Genomic DNA, 26260 nt, shown 5'->3' with positions numbered 1-26260 from the left:
AAAATCATCAAAGATTCTTTGAAAAACCCTAATGATCAATATCAAGTGAGTCATAGAACAGGAACACAGATGTTCACCAAAAGGTGTCTGTTACTAGCATTTAAAATGACCAGTATAGACTAAATCAAACAGAGATTCTCTGTCTTTTAAGTAAGTACCTTTTAAATTGCGAGGTCTAGAGCTCTTCTTTTTGGAGATGACATTAACCTACTATAGTAAGTCCCAGATATTAAAGCACTACTATTCATCATTATTCAAAATAATTATGGGAATATAAATTTCTTCCAGTTCCAAATCTTAGAAATCTTCTACTTCACCCTAATTTTACAAATGAGGAAACCAAAATCTATAAATTTAAAGTGAATATTTTGATAACATAAAATAATAAATGGCAAAATTAATATTTTAAATGATGTCTTCTCACTTTAAAGCAATTATATACATATTCCTTTGCAAATTTGATATATTTCCTAAAATTGTCCATTCAACTGATAAGTAATCTTAAGGACAGTCTTTCTTTTGACATATTCATCGTGGAGAGACATTGCAAATAAACAATGATTTGAAGCTTGAATTGGACAATGATTGAGGCTTCTTTTTAACTTTGGAAAATCATGGAATTTTGACATTTTAAAATAATAGACTTGTTGAATGAACTGTTACCTTCCCTTTCCATCTTTTCAGAGAGAAGTCCATTATAACAAATATTTTTTTAAAGGAGGAAGGAAGAAAAATACCAAGCAAAATCAATCGGCATGGGGAAAATACATCTTGATGTACAGGAAATATCCATACTGTCTTGATACCCCTGTTAGGAGAATGAGATAACAACCCTCAATATTTTAGTTAGAAAACTGATGAGGAGGAATCACATAAGGCTTCTACAGTAAGACCAGACATCATTGGGTTGTAGTCTGCATGGTTTAAGGAAGCAGTAGTACTGAGGGGATCACAGATTCACTGAAGTAGAACATCTTTTAATAAATTAATTCCATGATTTTTATCATTATCATTTTATCAAGTTTATCATGCCTCTCATTATCCTGAAATTGTGATGATAAAACTCAGTGTTATTAATTTTGTCATAAATTTTCTGAATGAGTACATTTTTTTTTCATGAACAATATGGTGCTTTAGAGTTGGAGCCAAAAACCCAGGCTTATTATCCCCCCTCTGATATTTACTTGTTAAATGTTCTATTTAGGTACAGTGAGATAGTAAATAAGGCTCATCCCCCTCAACTTTATTTTCCTCATCTATAAAAAGTGTTGAACTACATGGTCTATACATGTTTACTGCTTTAAATTTATAAACATATTATCATATATTCTCTAATTCAAATATTTATTACAAGGAAAATATTTTCTAAATGCCACAAACAAATATATAACTGTGATATAGCATTATTATTATTTATTCATTAATTTTTAAATATACCAATATTTTTATGGATTTACTTTTTTTCTTTGGCTTGAAAATCATTAAGGGTTCTTCCAAAGGTTCTTTATTTTGAACGTCCATTGAAACTGACCTGTGTGATATGCATAGAGATTTTTTAATTGGCTGAAAATATACAAACACATGCATCCTATACTTCAATAAGACCTTACAAACTTGTCAATTATTTTGCCTTTTAAAAAGAAGAAAAATAATAAAATATAAAAAAGAAGAAATTTTTTAAATGGAAGCTTTTCTTTGTATTTGTCTTCAATGAACTTCTTTTAAGCTATGTGATAAATCTGTGATTGATATGGCAATTGGTTACATATTTATCCAACAGATTTCTGATTTCACTTTAAGGTTCCTTTGAATATTTTGCTTAATATTCTTAAAATGCTTTACAAATGTACAGTGTTTTTTCAAGTAATATTAGGCAAAACACTTGGATAAATTTGTTACCTATTTCACTTATTAATTGATGAATATCTTTTTTTTTTTTACTTTACTTACTTCATATTCATGGTCTAAAACATAGATCTCCCAGTGGGGCCAGGAAACATATTAAAATATAACTGAAAAATATTTGTCAGGTAGGGATCCTAGTGCATGGATAACTCTATTTCTATTGGAGTATGACCAGACTGGTCTAGGAGAAGGTCAAAGAAATGGATTTGGATTGAATTGGAGTGGATTCTCAACAATGCTCCTTACTTAGCTATTGTGAACTTGGACATATCATCTTGATTCTTTGGACCTGCATTTCCTCGTATGAAACATAAAAATAGTTTGGAGTGGGTGATCTCTAAGAGTCTCTTTTGGTTATGATGCTATGAATTTATCATTTTAAAAACTATGATATTTAAGTAAAGCTAGAATGAAAAATTATTTCTTTCTTTTAATTCTTGCATAAGGATTTTGTACTTTTGGTATTGATTCTTTCACAGAATCTCTCTCATAATTTCTAACTTTGATTATTTTGAAAAGATAGATATCAAAATGGACAGTAAGATTTGTCCTCACAGGAGACTTTCCACCAATCATAGAGTCATAATGGAACCAAAAATAAACCATAATGCAGTTGACAGTTTCAACTCTTGTTTGTAATCAGGTATGGAACAATAGACCATTAACACACAGGTATAGTCTTATAATTGAAGACTATCCAGGAATGAAGGTTAAGTAGTCTTCCCTGACAACTTCATGAAATACTTCATGGTCATTGTAATCTAAAAGCTTTTCTGAAGTTAATTTTTTTTATTAATTTTATAATTATACATTTTTGACAGTGCATATGCATAAATAATTTTTTTTTACAACATTATCCCTTGTACTCCTTTCTGTTCCGAATTTTCCCCTCCTTTCCTCCTCCCCCTCCCCTAGATGGCAGGCAATTCCCATACATATCAAATATGTTATAGTATATCCTAGATACAATATATATGTGCAGAACCAAATTTTGTTGTTGTTGTTGTTGTTGTTGTTGCAAAGGAAGAATTGGATTCAGAAGGTAAAAATAACCTGGGAAGGAAAAGAAAAAAATGTAAACAGTTTACACTCATTTCCCAGTGTTCCTTCTCTGGGTGTAGCTGATTCTGTCCATCATTGATCAATTGGAACTGAATTAGATCTTCTCTATGTTGAAGATATCCCCTTCTGAAGTTAAATCTAACTCTTTTGTTACGATTTTAACCAGTTTCCTCTCTAAAGTCCATTGTAGAAAGGGAGAACAAGTTCCTCTCTTAACAATTGTTCATACTCTTGACAACTATTGTTAAGTGACCTCTTTAGCCTTCTCTTCTCCTGATTAAGTACAATATACACATTGGGATCCATTGAGATTTCTGTAGAACTTGTGTGGTGGATAAGTTTAAAGGAAGAAGTGCACTTTGATAGGTTTTTAAGAGAAAAACCTAAGATAAAGTAGAATAAAGTTGATATCAAAAGATTATTACACCAAATGGTGGTAGTAGAGATTTAGAGATTTATCAGATCACAGGAATATGACAGGCAGTTGAGATGAAGTAGCATATGACATAGTAACAATTCTGAGTATCTGGGCCTTGGAGGGATAGATGGAATTACATGGAGAAAAGAGAGTGATAGATTTCCAAAGGCCAGTTGATTGAGGCATTGAAATATCTAAGTAGAAAGATTTTTTTTTTAAATTTAGCACTACCATTTAGGTGGCAGAGCCATTTTGAAGGGTCTGGAAACAATCACAATGAAAATAGATGTTTGGAATTCAGAGAGCAAGCAGAGTTTATCTTTGCCTTTTTCCTTTCAGGTAGCTGAGGGCAATAAAGGCCACTCACTGCTGTTCATATCTTATTAGACAAAAAGAAAAAAAAAAAAGACCAAACAAGTAAAATGGCAAGTCTAATCTTTGGTATTTAGAGTGATGAAGAGAAGGAGCTTGTGAAATCCATTTAAAATATGATTTCATGTTCTAATATACATTTTGAATTTATGGGGAATTGACTTGTGTCATTTATTCTGAATACAAAAATACATATGCTGTATGTTGGAACTTAGCATGCGATAATAGTACACCTAACTTTTTTTTTTGGCAAATAATTGATATTTTCTCCCTTTAACACTTCTTGTCTGTTAGCAAAATGGAATGCGTTTATAGTTTCTGTTGATTCAAGGCAGAAACTAAAGAAGTCACTATTATTTCCCAGTCTTAGGAAGAACAATGAAAAGCAAAGAGCAGGTCACTTTCATTTTACATCACTAAATAGGGGGAAATTTAATCCTAAAACATAATGAGAAATACACACACACACACACACACACACACTCTGCATTAATTAGTCTATTTCCCACTAAACTGAAGTAGTACTAAATACTGCTTAAAACATGAATGGCATATTGCATAATACCTATTGGACTAGAAAATAAAGAAATCAAATTGAGATTTTGTGCTACTGATGTGTCATATTACTTTAAACAAGTTGTTTTAAACAAGCTGCTTTGTGGAGCTTGGTTATCCATCTCCAGCATGAGAAAAGCAGTCATGATTATCTAGAGAGTCCAGAGTAACCACTAGGACTTGGTTATGAATAATTTCTGATTGCATTGGTGACTTAGAAATGAAAGGATTAGATTCTAACATAATTGTCATTGCCATCTGAAATGGGTCATAATTGTGGATAGCATGTACCTTAAAGGAGTTGATACTACTAAGTATTAGTGGTGAAAGGAGAGTTTGGAAGTCACAGTGTATAGCAAAGAATCTTTTTACCTCTCTTATTTTTTTAAATTTTTAAATTAATTTTATAATTATAACATTTTCTTTGACAGTAATATGCATAGGTAAAATTTATTTTTTACAACATTATCCCTTGCACTCCCTTCTGTTCCGAGTTTTCCCCCTCCTTCCCTCCACCCCCTCCCCTAGATGGCAGGCATTCCCATACATATTAAATATCTTATAGTATATCCTATTACCTCTCTTCTAATACTATTAAGGGGTCTATGACTGAAATACAGCCAGTGTTAGAGAGGGTATCCAAGAGTTATGTATTTATCTAGGAGATCTAAGTCTTTCTGAGTTTCAATTATTTTGAAATAAGAAAATGAAAGTTTGTTAATGAAGAAATAATAATTGTAGAAGTCACAATGGAAAGAGTGGGGGAAATTGGAGGTTTTAAGGTAGATGGGGATTAGCGAATAGGCAGGAAGGTTTAGGGAGGAGGATTGAATATCACAGAGATTGGGAAGGAGCAGGACAGTATGACTTTGCTGGACAAAAATCTCTTAAATCATCAATATTTTTACCTTATATTTGCTCTTTCTCAATTATATATTTTTAAATTTAAAATTATTTATTTTTAATACACATTGCTTTATGAATCATTCTGGGAGAGAAAAACCACAGCAAAAACTAAAAACCATGGTACAGATTAAAAAACAAAAAAAAACAAACAACAACAACAACAACAACAAACAGAAAAAGGAAGTGAGCATAGCATGAATTGATTTACATTCAATCTCCATATTCTTTTTCTGGATGCAGATGGCATTTTTTGTCCAAAGTCTCTCGGGATTGTTTTGGAACACTGAACGACTGAGAGGAACCAAGTCTTTCACGGTTGATCATTACACATTCTTACTATTATTGTGTACAATATATTCCTGCTTCTGCTTGTTTTGCTAAGCATCAGTTCATGTAAATCTTTCTAGGCCTTTCTATAATCAGTTTATTCATTTTTAAAATAGAATAATAATATTCTGTTACTTTCATATACCGCAACTTGTTTAGCCATTCCCCATTTGATGGGCATCTACTCATTTTCCAATTCTTTGCTACCACAAAAAGAGCTACCACAAACATTTTGACACATATGGGTCCTTCTCCCTCCTTTATGATTTCCTTGGGATATAGACCCAATAGTGGTACTACTGAGTTAAAGGATATGCACAATTTGATAAATCTTTGAACATAGTTACAGATTGCTCTTAAGAATGGTTGGATCAGTTCAAAACTCCACCAATAATGCATAAGTTCTCTGGTTTTCCCATATCTTCTTCAACCTTTGTCATAATATTTTTCTGTTATCTTACCCAATCTGAGAGGTGTGAAGTAGTACCTCAGAGTTGTTTTAATTTGTATTTTTCTGATTAATAATGATTTAGAACATTTTTTCATATGACTATAGATGACTTTAATTTTGTGATATGAAAATTGTTCATATCTTTTGACCATTTAGCAACTGGGAATTAATTTGTATTCTTATAAATTTGATACAGTTCTTTATATATTTTAGAAAGGAGACCTTTAGCAGAAGCATTAGCTGTAAAGATTCCCCCCCCCCAAGCTTTGTACTTCCCTCTTAATTTTTTTGTTGGTTTTGTTTGTACAAAATCTTTTTAATTTAATGTAACCAAAGTTGTTCATTTATATTGTTTTCTAGTTCTTCTTTGGTCATAAATCCCTCCCTTTTCCAAAGATTGGATAGGCAAATTATCCTTTTCTTTACTAATTTATTTAAAATATTTGGATAGGCAAATTATCCTTTTCTTTACTAATTTATTTAAAATATCATCTTTTATTCTCAAATCATGTATTCATTTTGATTTTATTTTGATATGGGATGTGACCTATATGTCTATGCAGAATTTCTGACATTATTCCAGTTTTTCCAGCAATTTTTTTTTGTCAAATAGTGAGTTCTTATTCCAGAAGCTAGAGTTTGGAGGTTTATCAATTATGATATTACTGTAGGCCTTGATTGTTGTGTCATGTATGTATAGAGACTTTATACTTGGATTACTACTATGATTTTTTTTGTCAAATTGTACAAGACCTACTACTTACATTTTCCCCAAATTCTTTTCCTTTACCTGCATTTCTTATTTGTATACAATACAAGGGGAGGGACAGTAACCTAGATCTAAAATTACCCCATCATTTCTGCTTCTATATTTTTCATATTCATCTCTTTTTCAGTCTTAGTGATGAGAAATCTGAACCTAATAGCTTCTGACCTGCATTATTGGAATAATTTTCTAATTGTTATTTCTACTCTGAATTTTTTCCCTAATAACATATTTTGCAACCATTACCAGTATAACTTCCCTAAAGCATGAATCTACTCTAACATATATTATATCTTACTATTGTTTAGTATATTATATATAAATTTTTGTCCCCATTCATCTTGAATCCAAATTTCCTTTTTACTTTTTCTGCTTTATTTCATATATTCCATCTTAAAAACCTAAGATAGATTATTTATTTCCTAAAGAAATTCCATGCTCCCCTTTTCCCATTATGTATTTTTTACTATACATTTCTTATTTCTCCATTGCATTCTTTCTATTTCTGCCTATGAAGATACTATTCATGTTCAAAGTCAAGCTAAAAAATAATTTATTTTATTTTCAGTCAGTAAGCATCTGTATCATTCCAAAAAACTTTTAAAATGAAGTTCATTTGTACATTTTCAATCCTTTTATCTTATTACACATTGTCTCTCTTGCCACCAATTAGTCGCAGCATTGAACATTCACAAATGATTTTTCAGTTTGATTTCAGTGATGTGATGATAAATTGTACATTTGAAATTTAGTTTTTCTTCAGTTTACTTGTTATGGCATTATAAATTATAAATAAAAGAACCCATTTTGTTTGTTTTCTTTAATTATGAAAGCAATTTAAGGCAAATTATTTCAAAATGTAAAATTATCCCCCATTTCCAATTTTTTATTAGAAAAAAGACACTGATGATCATCATTCAAATGTGCTTTAACATGTCAGTGGAGTCATGATTTCCTGAGTTTCAGCACTACTTTCAGTATAATTAATTTCTGTCTTCTTATCTCATGATTATCCATATTTTTAGTAAATATTTCTTATCACATTTGTACTAATTGCATTGAAAACCTTCCTCTGGGTCTTTTAATGAAATGATAGTAATGATTATTAATAATTTCAACAGGTATTATGCATTAGTGTTCCAATTTGGCAGATATAGTATTTAATTTTCATATCAACTCTTAGTGAGTTAGGTAATAGAACTTGATGAAGGTGAAGTTCGGAAGACTATAGTGATTTCCCCAAGATTGTACAAATGGTAAAAAAAAAATAGGTATTGTTCTTTAGAAAGCCTTTTCTTACCTCCTCATCCCCATGACTCTAACCAGAAATGATCTGTCTCTTTGAGACTTTATACGAGGTACATTTTATGATGCTCTTTTATTTTGAACTATATGTCTTTTTCATAGAAGATTGTCAATTTGAGAGAAGGACCTGTTCTATTTTTCTTATTGTCCTCAATTAATAACATGGTATAATGGATATAGTAGTACTAAATAAATATCTGTAGTACTACTATATCCATTATACCATGTTATTAATTGAGGACAATTTCTTTTCATTGATAGGTTGATTTTTGGAAAGGGTTGCATATGTTTATACTTAAGGAATGAACTTCATTGTATTTGATGAGAACTTAATATATATGTCTTTTTTGATTAGCTTCTGTGAAAATTCTCCTATTAAGAATTATTTGCACCCCTATTTACTCCATTTTCTTTATTTTTCATTTTGGGTAATCCATAGAACCTTATTAGTAGCCTTGTTAGTCCTCTGTGGGTCCACTGTGCCAACTATGATTTAGTTTAGTTCTGTACTGAGGTCTGTGGTGATGTAGACCCTACAGTCAAACTCATAAAAATAAAATTCATATTATATCCCTTCAATCACAAGTGAAGTAGTCACCTTCAGGGTGAACATGGCAGCCATTTTAATGGCATCAGCAACAATGTCATTAAATTTTATGGCAGATGAAGTATATGTAGGAAAAATTTACAGCATAGGTTATTTTTGTCTTTATGGACTAGGGAATGATTGACATGTTAATAAACAATGGAAAAATATTTTGGTTTTCTTTCAAGTTATCCTCATTCCTGTAGGAAACTTACTGTCAACCAGCTTATGTCTCACGTGCCCATTATACACTCCTGCTGATAATTACTTTTTTATATTGTATTTAAGAAATCTAGGGTCAAATGTGTAGAAAGCAACCTATTTTATCCTCTTACACTTTTTATTTAGATCCAATTATACTGTTTGTCATAAGAAAGGAGGAATAAAATGCAATATTTCAAAAATTTAATATTTCTTTAATCATATTTTTTCCTGTCTTTTCTTTCTCAAGAAGTAGATTACTAAACGTGTAGAAACAACATTGTTATTGAAGTTAGAAGATCTGGGTTTTAGAAATTCAAAGGGTTCTAGTTTTGGTTTTACCACTAGCTGTGTAGGAGCTTGAGATGATTATTCAAGCTCACTGGGTCTTTTACATCACCTACAAAATAAAGGGGGTTGGCCTAAGAAAATTTCCAAGCTTCTTTCCAGTTCCAACATTTTTTGATTTTTGTGAGATTATTTGATTGCTGTTGTATTGAGTATGGCAGTTTTGTAAAAAGGATTACATGGTCAGTGTTTGGAGGAAATTTGGATATAGCTTCAAAATATTGCTTTGAGGTTTACCAGTAGTCCAATAATAATATATAACCAATCACACACACACACACACACACACACACACACACATATATATACATATAGTATGTGTATGTGTGTATACATATACACATACATTCATGCACATATACATATGTGTGTGTGAATTTTTTTATCCAGTCTACTCAGAAGCAACATTGCACAGTTAAATTGTAGTTTTAAAGCCAGAAGAACTGACTTAGTTTCCTCTGATAATTGCTTCCTGCTTGATCTACACAACTCACTAACTCTTTGGTTCCTCAAAACTTCCTAATGTTATATAAGTACAGAACAGTTGTTAATTTTTGTAGGATGTCCATATATAAATTAAATTAGGGGTATATATATATATATATATGTATATCTGAAAACACATAAAAATTTATATGTCATTTTTGGTATATACTTGCTCTCTTTCCAGCTATATTTCTACTTTTTTGATTAGTTTATCAAATGACCTTTCTGAGTTTTTGACTAGTCTCTTCTATTTATTCCACTTTCTCTGATAAAATGACAGTACTGTTATCATTCTTGCTAATAATTGCTAATGTCCACAGTAGGGAAGAACAGTTTGCAAATGGCTGAATTGTGTTTGTTTGCCTTTATCTGACCAGTTATTTTATAAAGTTTCTTTTTTGGGCCTTGATCATGTTAGCATGTGAAAAAAAAATTGCTGAGCCCAATTCCTTACATGATTTTGAATATTTGTGAAATTTAAGATTGTTTATTTTGTAATGGACCATAATGAAAGCAGAAATCTTTTACTTAAAGAGTTATCTTAGAGAATTTATGGTTAAATAAAGTTTAATTCATTATTTAAATAAATTTTTGTTGTAGAAGTCAACAAATTTTTGGACAGTGATGGATTGTAATCATATGGAAATAATATTAAAACTCAAAGTATTCAACCTTTGTCTTAAAAGAGTCCTTGGTCATGTTAATGGTATGATTTCTATAATTCTTAATTGCTGAAATAAGAAACTCTAGGATTAAGAGATTTATTGAATTCTACATGGATCAGCCTTTTCTATAAGTTAATTGTGCATATGCATATACAAATATAAGGTAAGTTAAGAAAAAAGCAATTGAGTTGCTATGAGGAAACCTAAATCTTAAAGAACTATATTATATATTATTATAATATAATAATAATCTAATCTAATCTAATCTAATCTAATATAATATATAATATATAATAATGGGAGCATTTAGAAAAGACTCCAATTATCTGGACATATTAGGTGATTTAAAAATAGTATTTAGGTAATTTATTTAATTTTATTCAGTTGTAGTACTTCATTTAATTTTTACATTAAAACCCCAACACTCACTAAATAGTTGGGTAACCAGGACTCTTTGGAGTTCATTTCCTATATTTTAAAATTAAGAAGATTCAGTTATTTCTCTAACTTTTTTTTTTAAATTAAGGTTCTATGATTCTCTTTCCACAAATGCTTATCACTTAACTATGATAGTCAATATAGTATATTAGGTGCCATTGAATATAGAATATCACCAAGGAAGGAGACTCTGAAGTCATCCTGTTCAAAAATGTTAAGCACATAGTGTTCATATATAATAAAATCAATAAAAATATATCAAAACATAAATAATCTTACATTTTAAAACTTAACTCAATAGGCAGCTAGCATGCATACTCAGATCTGGATTAATAGCCACCATTTCTAGTTGACTTTACCATTACTGATATAGGTACTATAACAACAATAATTTCTTCTAGAGAATATAACTAATCATGTAGTCTCTGCTTTTTTTTACACAGAATGCCACTGAATGAATTATCTCCCTAAGTAGTCCATTTTATTTTTAGAAAATTCTTACTTTTTAAAAAGTTTCTAGACTTGAGCTAAAATTTGTCCTTGTTTTCCAATGTTTTGCCCATCCTTCTGACTTTTATGCTGTTTTAAAATTTGATAAGTACTTCAATCTCTGCTTTCATCTAAGTCAGTGATATAAATGCTGACTTGAATGTTTTGATTTCCTTATTTCCTTTTTATCTTGATATGGATCCATTAATTACTACTCTTTGGAGCCTGCCATTTACCCAGTTGCTCAGTTAACCCAAGTATACTATCATTTAGATCACATTTCTCCATATGAATAATGGGAGAGATTTTGTGAAAGATTTTGCTTAAAATTTTTAATGTTCTTATCTTGACCTTAATCTGATTTACTCATCTAACAATTTTGATGAAAAAGGAAATGCAGCTGTGGTTTTTAATTTTTATTTTTTTATTTTTTAAGCCAGATATGTTTTTTATTGATTAGGGAAACAAGCCTTGAAAAAATTGCCTGTGTATCCAGGAATCAAATAACTTGCCCAGAGGGTCACATCAATCTCCATGTCAAAGACAGGTCTTTGTCCTAGGTTTTCTTAATTTCAAGACTGGGAACTTAAAAAATATTTAACTCAGCTTCTTCATTTTCCAAAGGGTGAGAAGTTTAAGTTACTTGGTCAAGGTCATAAAGTTATTAACTACTAGAACTAGAATTTGAACCCAAACCCTTTGAGATGGATGAAGAAGAGACTGAGGCAGTCATTCTGGATGGAAGTGGGGAATTAAATCTGCAAAATGTACTAACTATTTGGGGACAGTGAAGAAACTGCTTTGGTTAGAGAAGAAATCATGAAATTGGTATTGTGGCTGAAAAGTATGAAAGTAGGAGCCAGGGAAGAATTGGTGTTTGGATGCATGGCTGGGTTGGATGTGGTCCTAAAGTAACTTTATCTCTTAGAGATTTGGGACCTGAAGATGTTTTAGGGAAATATAAATGAAGTGTTCAGGATGGACTGAAGGTGAATTTCCAACAACGGATGATTTATATGAACTAATGCAGAGTGCAGTGAGCAGAACCAGGAGAACAATTTATACTGTATTTTGCTATCATAAAATGGTGAAGAATGAAATGAGCTAATGGAGAAGAAAAATGCACAAAATGATAATAATGCTATAAAGGCAAACAACTTGGAAAGCTGTAAGAATTGTCATCAATATGATAACCATACATTATTCTGGACAACCAAAGGTGAATAAGAACGAGTTATCCTGGTGCCAGACTGAATAGCACTAAAGAGCTGATGGTTAATTTTTAATGTTAGCATTTACACTTCAGAAATAAGCAAACATTATAAATAAGGGATTGATTTATCATTTTGTTGATTGTCTAGACTGAAGAATATAGTAGAGAAAATGATAATAATGCAGTTGAAATTTAATGATGTTTTGTACAAACACACAGGCACATACATACACACACATTTTTCTTTTCTGTAGAGATGGTTGTTAAATATTTACCAGAACACCATTCTTATACTCTACCTCTTGACACAAAAGACTATTTGTCTTCTATCCACTTACCTTTTTTCCAGTCGCATATATAGCAAAAATTGTCCCAAATTGACCTTAATAGTTAGAAATTGGTAACACTTTTAGAATAGAAATGAATTAAAAGTAACTTCAGTTACTGACTGAAGAAGAAATAAAATTCTCTTCTTGTTTGTACTGTTGATTTCCTAGCTATTGATTACATAATTTATTTTTTAATCTGTATCTCTTTATTTGTAAGGATGTTCTGTAGCTGTTGTGCCTTCTGTGAATTAATGATTTATGATTATATATTGATATATCACACACACGATGCATTATAAATGTGACAAATATGTTATATTCAATCATTGAAAAAGTTTGTTTTGCTTGACCATTATATATTTGTTAAAAGGAATTTGTTTTTTTTTTTTTTTTCTATTTTCATCCAATTGGGTAGGGAATAGAAGGCAAAGAAGACACATTTCTATTAACTAAAAATATTAAAAATAAAGTTTGGGGTGTCTATGGGCTATAGATGTGGAATGCATTCCCAGCTAAGGTTGCTGTTATTATTAGTTTTGCTTAATTGTTTATTTCCTTACAAATGACTTCTCAGAAGTAGGTATAATTTATAAACATCTGTGAACTTAAAAAAAACTCATTAATAAAACTTTTTTTTAAAAGTATTTAGAATGCACTAAAGGTGGGAAAGACTAGAGATAGACCCTTTAGAAGGCTATGGAAGATGATTTAGATAAAAAGTGATAAAAGCTTAAATGAGGATGTAGCTTTGGAAATAAACAAGTATTGTTCAGTTGTTTGAGTTATATCCAACTCTTCATAATCCCAGTTGGGTTTTTCTGCCAAAAATACTGGACTAGCTCACCATTTCCTTTTTCATCTCATGTTACAGATGGAAACATTATATTATTTTCAATATAATTTTTAAATCTATGATTATTTAATTATTTTTATAATTTCAATTTCAATATATTTGTGTGTAAAACCACTTGTTTAGTGTACAAGAATAGAAGTGTTTATGACAATACAGGCACAAGAAAGCATTAAATGCTATCAAATGGATTGCTAAAAATTTTTTTTCTGCAGAAAATGATTCATTGATATTTTCATTGTTTGTCTTCTACCACTTAACTTTTTTCTAGTCACACATAGAGCAGAAATTGCCCCAAGTTGACCTTAATAGTTAGCAATTGATAACTATTTTTAAATATAAAATGAATTAACAGGTAACTTCAGTTACTGACTGAAGATGAAATAAATTGTCTTCTTGCTTGCACTGTTGATTTCCTAGCTATTGATTAAAGATCAAAATACATAATTTATTTTTATCTGTATCTATTTATTTATTTCTAAGGATGTTCTGTAGCTGTTATACCTTCTGTGAATTATTGATTTATGATGATCTCTAAAATGGCTCCATCCTAATAGTTTCAGGTATTCCACAATTCTGAAAGGTTTTAGAAGATATTCATTCATTCTATTATCAGTCAATGACTTATAGCAAAGTAATAGTATATTCCTACATTTTTTGTAAGACAGGAAAAATTGATTTAGCCATAAATAAAAAAGTCAAATTTACAAAAGCCAATTTGTTTTTGTCATTTTCATAACTTGCTTAATAATAACATGCTACATTTTATATGATGCTTTGTGGATACTAATTGCTTTCACATTATATGAAGTCATTTGCTCAGCCCAACCACCTAGTGAGAAGAGGTAGGATAACTCTAATTATCTGTTTTATTGGATAAGGAAATTGAGGCTCAGAGATATGAAGTTACTGAGCCAGGGTCAGTCAGCTAGTAGTAAATGACAGAGAAGACACACATCTAGCCCTCTGATACTACAAATATGTAGCATTTTTTTCTCTTTGTTTCCATTGAGGTATCATGTGCTTAGATTTCTGTGATGGCAGGTCCTAAGATGAGTGCAATGTTTCATGCATGTTAAGCATGTAATAAATATTTGTTGATTGCAATTCTATGTAACCTTAGAAGCTATTTAGTTCAACTCCCTCAAATGAGGATCATAAGCCCCAGAAAGATTAAATAAATTGCCTGAGGTATTAAGAGGTGGAAACCAGATTCAAATCCAGACACTTTTGACAAAGCAAAAAACTTTACATTAGACCCTGCTGCCTTCTTCCATTATGTTTTGGTATGTGCTTGGCATTTCAAATAGAGCTTCAACATAATATTCACATATTACTAAGTATTTTCCCTCCATTCATTGTGATTGTATTTCTATTCATCATTCAACTCTCTTTCTTCCTTTCCACTATATTTTTTTTTGACACAATAGGGGTTGAATGACTTAGTGAAAGTCATTCAGCTAAGTTTTGGAGGCTGGATTTAAACTCAGTTCCTTTTGACTCCAGGGTCAGTGTTCTATCCACTGCACAATCTACCTGCTCCTCCACCACATACTTTGAATCCAGTGACACTGGCCTCCTTGCCATTCCTCAAACCAGATATTCCATCTCTTAGTGGGAGGCCATTTTTTTTGGCTCTATCTTATTCTTGGAATTTTCCCTCTCTTAATCTTCCCCTTTCAGTTTCCTCAATTCCCTGTAAAATTCCCATCTTCTCCAGAAAGCTTTTCCCAACCTCTCTCTCTCTTTTTTAAAATAGTTTTTAATTACCAGATATATGCATGGGTAATTTTACAGCATTGAAAATTGCCAAACCTTTTGTTCTCATTTTTCTCCTCTTCCCCTCCCCCCAAGATGGCAGGTTGACCAATACAAGTTAAATATGTTAAAGTATAAATTAAATACAATATGTGTATACATGTCCAAACAGTTGTTTTGCTGTCCAAAAAGAATCGGACTTTGAAATAGTGTACAATTAACCTGTGAAGGAAATCTAAAATGCAGGTGGACAAAATAGAGGGATTGGGAGTTCTATGCAGTGGTTCATAGTTATCTCCCAGAGTTCTTTTGCTGGGTGTAGTTGGGGCAGTTCATTCCTGCTCTATTGGAATTGATTTGATTCATCTCAATGTTGAAGAGGGTCTCATCCATCAGAATTGATCATCATTTACTATTGTTATTGAGGTATACAACAATCCCCTAGTCCTGCTCATTTCACTCAGCATCAGTTCATGTAAATCTCTCCAGGCCTTTCTGAAACCATCCTGTTGGTCATTTCTTACAGAACAATAATATTCCATAATATTCATATACCACAATTTATTCAGCCATTTTCCAATTGATGGGCATCTAGTCAGTTTCCAGTTTCTGGCCACTACAAAAAGGGCTGCCACAAACATTTTGGCACATACAGGTCCTTTTCCCTTCTTTGGTATTTCTTTGGGATATAAACCCAGTGGTAACACTGCTGAGTCAAAGGGTAAACACACTTTGATAACTTTTTGAGCATAATTCCAAATTGCTCTCCAGAATGGCTGGATGTATTCACAATTCCAAGCCTCTCTTAATTCTATATCTTCCCTCTTACAATGATTAATCTATCCTCTAGCTAATCTTTTTTTTTTTGGTACATTCTTGATTGTTTTCTCCATCATTAGATTCTGAAGTACTTGAAAATAGGGTCTGTCTTTTACTTTTTATTTTCCTGGTATTTAGCATAGGGTCTGGGACATAATAAGTGCTTAATAAATACCTTCTGACTGACTGATTGACCAATTGTTAAGGACCAGACCTGGGTGAAACGGCAGGTCAATTCTCTGAGAACCTCCGTAGCTGTGGATTCTAACACTTGAGGGAGTTGCGGGACAGCCTTTACTGATCCAGGTGTTGCTTGTGGACTGAGAATGAAATAAATTGGAAGCAGAGAGAAGAGAGAGAGGTCACACAATGCAACAGCCTCTCAGTGGGGAGGTCAGAGAACATCAACTGCCTCTCAGTCTCCTTTTATCATCATCATCCACTCACAAAAAGAGATAACAATTCCAGGTACTGGTTTCTTGTTCTGGAAACCACAAGAGCAGTAGATAACAACCAATAGATAGAAGTTTCAGGGAAGTATATTTTTAGATGGTATAAAGAAGTACTTCCTAACAATTCTAACTGCCTCAACATGGAATGATCTATACTGTGATGAAATTCCTCAACAGTGAGAGTCATAAAGTGGAATATTGTTGACCACCTGTCAAGACTTTTCATAGAGGGAATTTTTGTTCTGATGGTCCAAGGTATCCAAGAGAACCTCAACTCTGACTCAGAAAAATCTTTCTCTCTGGCTCTGTAGGGATGTCATGAGACTTCCCACTGTTTGTTTCCTTGGATCAAAACATGGTCGGCTTCTGTTCATAGATGCTTTTCATTCGGGAGAGAGGGATTAGTCATTGTTAATGTCTTTACACTATTTGTCACATATATATGTGTAGGGAAAAAACAAAACAAAACAAAACACAAGCCATGGCATTGGACGTGCAACCGGAGGATCTCAGTTTAAATTTGGTTCTGTTGCTTCCTAATTTTGAGCTTAAGCAGGTGATTTAACTTTTTAGGACTGTGGTTTTCTTACTTGTCAAGGGATGAGATCAGATTTAAAGATCTTTAGGTAACTTTATTAAATTATATAAAGAACTTTATTCATCTACATAGATTTAAATTCAAAAGCATATTGATACTAATTTTCTCTTAAAAAAACTTTTATAAGGAAAGAGGAGGGGAAAGAATGTAGACAGGAAGAATTTTAGTGATTTTAAAACAATATAGCAATAAACATTCATTTAACAATAACAAAAACATTTAAAATACCTTATGTTTTAAATGACTTTCTATATAAGAGTAGACCCTTCATTCTCATCCTCATTTCATCAATAGGGTTGGAGAGGCAGTTAGCCTCTTGTCCCCAGTAGGACTTTTCAGCAAATATCTTTGAATATTATACTGCTAAGGAAGAGGAATTATGCTTCATGCATTTCACTCAATATCACATGATGTCATTTCAAGAATATATTTTCTAGGTCAAATTTTCTAGGTCAAAGCTTTCTTTTGTGTAACTCTCTACAGTGAACAAACAAATGCTTTGCCTGCGAGACTTGTCCTACCTTTGCCTTTATCTGAGGTGAGCCTGAGCTATTGATTTTCTTGGCCCCTAATTGCCCCTTCCCCAGCCATGACCTAGATATCATTGGGAGAACCCAGAGGAATCAGATAAAGAAGGAAGTCTTTTGCCCAAATTTGTATCGCCGTCCCTTCTGGTTTTCCTTTCTGGCTGGATGACCTCTCCACCCCAGCCCTGCAATACAACATGTAAAGTCCTCGTTCCTTTCTTCCCCATGGTGCTAGTCCAGCATCTACCAAAGTTCACTTCCCTGATACCTCCTCTCACCCCACTGTGGGGTCAACATGGCTACTTTAATGAGCAAGAAGTCACCAAAGAAATCATTCGAGTAAGATGAACGACTACCAGTCATTCCATCTTCCCCCAAATCTGTCTGCCCTATCACATGCCCTACCACTATGCTTCCCAGGTTACCAGGGACTGCTCTTTATATTGTCAATATACTAATAAGACCATTTCCCCTTTCCATCCATACTATATCTAAACCTCCTTGTGCCTATCATGTTTCCAAATTGAAATATCTTTTTGGAAATGATGGGATATCTAAATAATCTATTTGTATCATCGGGATTTCTCAGTGATTTGAATATAGCCCACATTTAATCAATGTTCATACCTTCATTCATGAAATGACTTCATCAATTTGCCTGAGAGCACTACAGGATGGGAATGTGGTAAGAGGACTCCCTCCCTAAGCCTTCAGATTTCCTCATATCTAAAAGAGGCTATTGCTTTCAATGATTTTCCCAAATCCCTTGTGTCTTTAGATCCTAGATCTTTCCTCTTTCCATCTTTTGAACATCTGGGTTTCATTTCCTCATTTCTAAATTCTTCATCCAATCTTGATATGGTAAAAATATTATAAATACCAAATATTCCATCCATGTGACTCAGTGAAAAAGCTTTGGATGGCCTTTTAAAATCAATTTTGGGACCAGAGGCTGGCTCGTGTTTGCATGACCTGCCTTTCGCAGAGAATCTTGGGGGAAGTTTTCAGGCCATGATATGCTATCATATATGAACTATAGATTTTTGTCATTGACTTTTTTGGAGATTGTCCCAGGAAGTAATAAATCTGAACTCTAATGTTACCTACTCTAACCAGTCATTGTTTCTATTACTACCTCCTTTTTTTCTACTTAAAAATCCTGTTTATTTATTTTACCATTGTGTGTGTGTGTGTTTGCGTGTGTGAAGAGTGGATGGGAATGATCAGTTCCAAATAAGTAATAGTAACTTATATGAAACTTTATATAAATAAAACTTACATAAAATAGTAACTTATATTCATATATATCTATATATAATGAAATAGTAAATTTTATAAATATATCAAAGGAATATAGAGAAATGAGAAATTATTGACAATTGGGTAGTCAGCAAGGCTTGTGAAGGAGGCAATCTTTGAACTTGACTTTGAAGGAATTTTAGAGTATTGAAAAACAGAACTGAGAGTGTCAATAAAAGGAACTTATAACAAATAATTCACTTTAAGTATTTCATAGATTAAAGGTTGACAGAAAGGGGGCAGCCAGCCAATGTTTTCCGTTTTACTGCCTAATTAGTATCTTGGAGATCATGAGCATTAGATTGGTCCTCCTTTTCCAGAAGTCTGGAAAAAAATATCCCCAGCTTATATCATATCTTTACAAACCAAACCTTAATAGAAAGTGGAGAGCAAGATGATATTTGTTTCTGCTCTATGTATTTTCATGTGGTTAAACATTTCTTTGAGCATGTTCAGAAGACCATCTTTCTTCTACATCCAAGTTTTGTCATCTAGATAACTTGTGTTAAAATCCTGGCTTTGCTCTTTGATTTCTGTTTGTTCTCTACCTGTAAACTCTTTGGACTTTGTGAATAATCTATTGAAGTCCTTTCCAAATTTAGATCTGATGGTCCTACAATCTGTTAGTTCTTCTCTGCATTATATGGTCCATAGAAATAAATGTAAGTTTTTCCAAGAAAAAAATATTTTATATGTTATTGAAAATCTAGAACTCTGCCCTCTCCCAATCCAGAGAATATGCTGATGCATTTTGGAGCTTTTAAAAAACATGCATCTTTTCATGATCTAAAAATCTTTGTTCCCTTAAACAGTGGAAGATATTTGTAGCTTTGACTATCAATAGTGATATCATAGATAGACTTTTAATTCATTGTGCTATTCTGGCACATGTAATGTTAAAACTATTTTAAGAGTTTTGAGATGTTTTCTTGGAGGTATCATTCACATTGAAGTTATTTTGAGAATTTGTATAACACTTCACATTTGCAAAGAACTTTTAAATAATTTATCTTCATTGTGGCTCAATTCTGAACAGAAGCTTATAGTAATGATTAGTCACTTCATGTCATGTTTATAATTATAATGAAAGGGTTTTTTTTAGCTTATGTGAAACTCCTTGTCCTCGATTCCAAAGTTCAAAAAGATTGTCCATGAGTCACTATATTCTTTTCAGTCAGTGCCCTTCCTTTAAGACTTAATGAAATTAAAATAACTTGGAAATTCAAGCATATTATCACTCTTGAGCACTAATGATGCCAATTAAAGAAGGAGAACTTATTTCAAACAGACTCTTCATTAAGTTCATAGATGTGTTAAAAAAATATTCTAAGGAGTTAATTTGCTTAATAGTTCTTTGTGTTTGTCATTATCAGTTGAAGCCTTTGGCTCATCCATATCCAACATACATTTTATACTTAACAAATGTGAGATTTAAAAAGAAAAAAAAGAATTTTACAAGTATAGATTAATATTATTGTGTGATTCCTCACAATTCAATGAAGGGAACTGAATTATATTGCATTTTGCAGATGAAGATGACAAATTGTAGAGTGTTAGGACACTTCTTTTTCCCCCCAAAGTATAATATTGCTGCATGATCTCTGCCTTACAAAGAGAGGCTGACTCAGAGCTACTTTTTTCTTTTCTATTTTTCTTTCTTTTAGAAATCACAACATTATTGGTTTATAAACCATTTGGAAGCATTTTACCTAAATATCAAATCTTCAATATACCTTGTATTTGATAGAAAACCTTTTTAAATGAAGTGTTTATATTGAAGCAAATTTTCAGCAAAATGTAAACTTTAAAAATACATGTAAAACATACTTCTCTGAAAACACTCCAATATGAACAAAGCAGCAAACTCTAAAATGTAGAATGAACACATTTCAATTTTACCACACCCTGTCTTCATAAAAATGTATAAAAGTCAACTATTCACTAGGTGTTGTTCACCTTTTTAAAAGGAGAATACTTTAAAAATGTCCACAAAATAAAATTACCATACTGGTGCTCATGTCAGAAATCCATCGTCTTCATACTTGAATAGTGACCCAATGGATTGAGCTCTTTGTTGATAATCTATATCTCCACAGCTATAATCAGGAGATAATGATTCTCATGTGAATCTTATCCTTGTATTGGATTGCTCTGCAGCTTTTTCTTTCTTCACTTTCTTTATAAAACCAGCTGTAATTTTCAGTTATGTTCTCATATTCTCTAGAATAGTAATCATTATATTAGGAACTGTCCATGGTAGATCTTTCCATGTATACCTGTGTAAACCCTCTGGAGTATATAGAATCATAGTCCAATACAATGGAAGGTCAGCAATTGGCCCATATGTGGAGGATGCTTCTAACAGATTTCTTTCTGAAGTACAGACTCCATTCAATTATATTGAGACAACATCACTTCTCAAGAATCCCATCAAAGAGAAGACAGGATTTCCAGTATCCAGAATTTTCTTCTTTTCCATATTTACTCTATAATTGCATTAATTTCCCCCTGGACTCTCTTTGTCTCAAGGTTGTCCTCTAATCATAGACTTTTGGAAGAATGGTTTGTGGCATTTGTACTTATAAATGATGCCTTAATTAATAAAGAGCCCTTTGTAAAAGTGTATATATACATATATCTATATGTGATTGGATCTATGTGTGGGTGTGAATGTGCGTTTGTGCATGTGTATGTATGTACATGTAGATTTTTTAAAAGTTAATCAAGTATAGCTAGGTAGGGTAGTGGATGGAAAACTGTCTTGAAGTCAATAAGCTTCATCTTTCAGAATTCAAATCTGGCCTCAGGCACTTATTGTGTAACCCTGGTCAAGTCTTCTAACCCTGTTTACCTCAGTTTCCTCATCTATAAAATGAGTTGGAGAAGGAAATGCTAAGAAAACCTTAAATGGGGCCATGAAGAATCAGACATAGCTAAACAACAACAAAAGTTAATTCTGGTTGACAAATTGATAAGCAATTACGAATATTGAGGAGAACATACTGGAACTGGGGCTCAATTTAGCAACATTAGGAACATTTCAATATTCTGACAGTGTTAATAATTGGTTGTATGTCCCTGGAAAAAGCTACAACATTTTTATTTACAGATATAAAAATATTTTTGTCTTGTAGATGGTTGTTTTGAGGATCAAATGATAGTTTTTTTTGATACTAGAAGGCATCATACCATTGCCAAACTTCCAGAAATAGTGCTCATGTTCTTGGTCTTCACTTCTTTTGTATCCACTTACCAACCTTTTGCATTTTGGATTCAGGAATTTATTAAAACTGCTCTTTTGGTGTTCATTCATGCTTTCTATTGACATTCCCTGCTTTGTATTCATTCTTCTTCAGTTCTCTAAGACACAGTTTTCTCCCCTCTTGCCCTCCATAATGTACTGTTTTGAGGAAGATTCTGTTCCTCAATCTTAAAGTAATGCTTTATTTTTAATCCCTCCAAAGGGTTCATTTCTCCCCTAATTTTCCTGTTCTCTGTGATTTCATCCACCCTTTTCAGACTTTTTTTTACTTCTTTAGGAATGGGTCTCAAATCTGTATCTTCAGCCGACAAATGAACTCTGTTCCCTCATTTTTAGCTTTTGGTAGGAAAACCACAAAATTAAGTTCCAATAAAATATAAATAAGCATTATGGTATAATAGATCATTAAGAACTGAGTTTCAATTTTACTTTTGTCAATAACTTTTGTAACAATTTTAAAAAATTAACACTTTTAACAGTCAATAGACTTTTTGGCAAGTTCTCAGCTCTCTGGCTTAAGTTTCTGTTCATGAGAAAGTTCATCCATGGAAACATGGAATATATAGAATATGGAAAATAATGTCAGTTCCCCTAACAGCTACCAATAGGGAATTACTGGAGTTTTTTTGAGTAGGAAGGAGTGACATGATTAGACTTGTGCTTTAGGAAGGTTGATTTGATAACTGAGTTGATGAAATGGAATGGGATGGGATTTGAATCAGAGAGGCCAATCAGAATAGAATGGGCATGAGATGGTAGGTGCCATCTTCCAGGAGGTGACAATGTCTATGAAGAAGACTCATGTGAGAGATGTGGTGAAAGTAAAATCAGTAGGTGGTTCATGGTAACAGTTTGGATGGGGAAGGTGAGAGGAACTGAAAGGTACATAGGAAACGAAGAGTTGAAAAGGGACTCCTCTTGATGATGTTTTCTGTTTTTCGTGAAATGTGGAAAAAGATTCTCAAATCTGGATGTTTGACCCTGATAAAGACAGTTAACTCTGTTTACCTCAATTTCCTCATATGTCAAATGAACTGGAGAAGGAAATGGCAAATCAATGCAGTATCTTTCTCAAGAAAACTCCAAATGGGGTCATAGACATAGTTAAAATAACTAAATGAATAAAATAGAATTTTGTTGTGTCTAGTTAGTCCAATTTAGTAATTTTCTCTAGTTTTGTCCAGAATAGGAATGTGAATAAGAGTTACAGTAGAAGTTGTGGGGGATAATTCTGGGGCTGGAAGGTCAAGATTAACAACATGATAAGGATTCAAAGAGTTACATAGGAGAGGATAATATAGCATTGATCTAATTTACTAAGGAGTCAAGATGGGGATGTTAATGAGTGGAATCAACATAGAGTTGAAGGCCTAAAAAAGAACTGAGACATGTTGAAGGTCATGGAGAAGATTCAGAAGATCAGCGATTGAAAGATAGAGAGAAATATGAATGAACAATTGATTATGATCATCAAGAGGCATTTCTGAGGTCATGAATATGGAGCCAGGGCAGTTGTGGGTGATGGAATCATTGAAAGTGTGACCTTTTCTATGTGTATCTGAGGTGGGATGATGGAGTAGATGATGGGAAAGGAGTTAGGGGAAAAAAATAGAGGTTAGGCTGTTTGAGAGAATGGCAGTGTGTATGTTGCAGTTCCCTTTTAGGAGGGTGGGAATTGAGGAGAAACAGAGAATCACTGAAGTCATTGGGGAAGGAGAGGAAGAACATCGGATCCCTCCTTGGGATTCCTTTTGGTTTGTCCCAATAGCAGACCAGTCTCCTCCCAGTTTGATCACCAGCTTGTCAAGTGACTCTGGAAAAATCACTTAAAAAAAATTAGACCACTGTTTCTAAGTCTGTTGAGTAGTTTTAATAATGCATTTCCATGTCTTTTTATACCAAACTATTATGAAATCATTATTTTAAAGTTCATTAACCTCCATTTGGAAAATTGGTTTGAAGTGTTATTGTTTTTATAACTGAGCCATTGTGGTTTAATGAATAGATTGCTGCAATTGGAATACGGAAGACGTCAACATTAATTAATTAACAAATATTTATTTATCAACTCAATGGTGCTAGGCACTGTGTTAGGTACTAAGGATCCGACAGCAGAATGAAACATTCTTTACCCCCCAAAAACTTACAATTTTGGGGGGAATACAGCATGTCCCTACACCTATATACAAAACTAATAAAGCAATGAATTCTGTCTCTGATTTTTTTTTTTTTATTTTTTAGGTGAACTTAATCTAGTCTGACTTATTTTCCTCATCTGTAAAATTGGGATACAAGTATAGTCTAATTATCCAATGAAGCTTTGCATACTTAAAATTTGCATATTTAAAATCCATCTTTAAATGCCACTTATTATGGACTATTCAAATATTTAATTCCTAATTAGCAACATGGTGCTGTTTTCCAGTTCTGTATGACTTTGGGATCTCTTTTGGAGTTTTCTTGAAAAATATACTGGAGTGATTTGCCATTTCTTTTTTCAGTTCACTTTATAGATGAGGAAACTGAGGCAAAAAAGGAGAAGTGACTTGTGGAGGATCACACAGCTAGTAAGTGTCGAAGGCCAAATTTGAACTCGGTACTCCTGATTCCAGGCCTGACACTATTCACTGCACTACCTAATTGCCCCAGTTAGCCATATAGTCTCTCCCTATTAGCCACTCTTAAGATCCTGTCAAGCTAATGTGATTGCTTTTTACTGAAGAAAACTCTATAACTCTTTCTTTGCTTCAGATGGTCACATCTTTAGATCCTGAAGGGAGAGATGCAGCACGTTCTCTCAGGAGTCCAAATGCAGCAACAGATTTTGCCTCCAAGCAAGTAAGATATGGCGTACAAAATCCAACTTTCTTTCACAAGCCCTTTCTTCATTTGCATTTTTGATGGCACATTGGTCATTTCAGGATGATGTATCCTGCAGTGAGAGAGTGTCATTTGAAAGAGAAAGCACTTGCCAAGTTCACCCATGCTTATTCTACTTCAGCTCTTGCTCTGGAAAATATTTACTGGAAGTTTCTTTCTTTCTTTTTCTCTCCCTAGTTATTTCACCTATCTCTCCTTGTTCATTAGTCCAAGAAGGAAGGGAGTCATTGGACTGATTGTAACAGTAATGGCTTGCCTTAGGATTGGTCTATGATATCTATTACCTCAGGAACCAATCATACTTATAAGGACACTTGAGGACGTTCCAGCTTCACATGCTTTTAGCTCTGTTAATTATTCCTAAAAATTAAATTTCTTATTGGTGGCAAGTTGAGTGAATGGTTACAGAATTTTATTCTAAGGTTCTTAACAATTCTCAGGCTTCAGCACAATCTTCTATTTATCTTATGTCTGTCCTCCTTACCAAATTTTGCTTTTTTTGGAGAACATTTTGTAGAATTATATGAAAAATCCTCAGGAACAAGGAATTTTGCCTGCCCCTAGTTTTTTCAATTCCCTCTCTCTTTCCTATAAGCATCTTGGATCAGCATCTTCTGTTGACCATAATGATTATTTGGAGCCCGTGCCTTGTCATTAACTTTCCCTGGGAGCTCTCCTGACTTCTATTAGTTCCTGTGTTATCCGGAGAATTATTTAATATAGCTTGAGAAAAAAGGGCTCAGTTGTTTTAATTTTTTCAAAGCCACATTAAGGAGATTTGGCTCTCAGTTTCCAAAGGCAAGTTCCATAGTTGATTATAGGGTCAACCTTCACTAAAATGCTTCAAAGGTAAATTTATAAGGCAATGAGCATATATGGACATGTTTTCACACAGGTGCTCCCAAAGAGAGAGGTTGCATTTTTTTTTTTTGTCTCTTACTTAGCAGATGCTATTTTTAGGTCATTGGCAAGCAATGCAACTCTTGTTGCACT

General features: G+C 32.7%; 1 protein-coding gene across 5 annotated transcripts in view; it reads left to right on the top strand.

Moving 5' to 3' along the window:
- The window catches only part of PPARGC1A (PPARG coactivator 1 alpha), a 755048-nt gene that overhangs the window by 328057 nt on the left and 400731 nt on the right, over positions 1–26260 (top strand). For 2 of the 5 annotated variants that reach the window (XM_074275730.1, XM_074275731.1), the window contains exon 3: positions 25139–25225. The exons of the other annotated variants lie outside the window; for them this stretch is intronic. In XM_074275730.1, coding sequence (XP_074131831.1) covers positions 25139–25225 — 87 coding nt within the window. The remainder of the gene's footprint in view (positions 1–25138; positions 25226–26260) is intronic. 5 annotated transcript variants of the gene reach the window in all.

This window comes from Sminthopsis crassicaudata, chromosome 6 (genome assembly GCF_048593235.1).
Source record: "Sminthopsis crassicaudata isolate SCR6 chromosome 6, ASM4859323v1, whole genome shotgun sequence".
NCBI classification, from domain to species: domain Eukaryota; kingdom Metazoa; phylum Chordata; class Mammalia; order Dasyuromorphia; family Dasyuridae; genus Sminthopsis; species Sminthopsis crassicaudata.
This window is presented reverse-complemented; position numbering and strand designations above follow the sequence as displayed.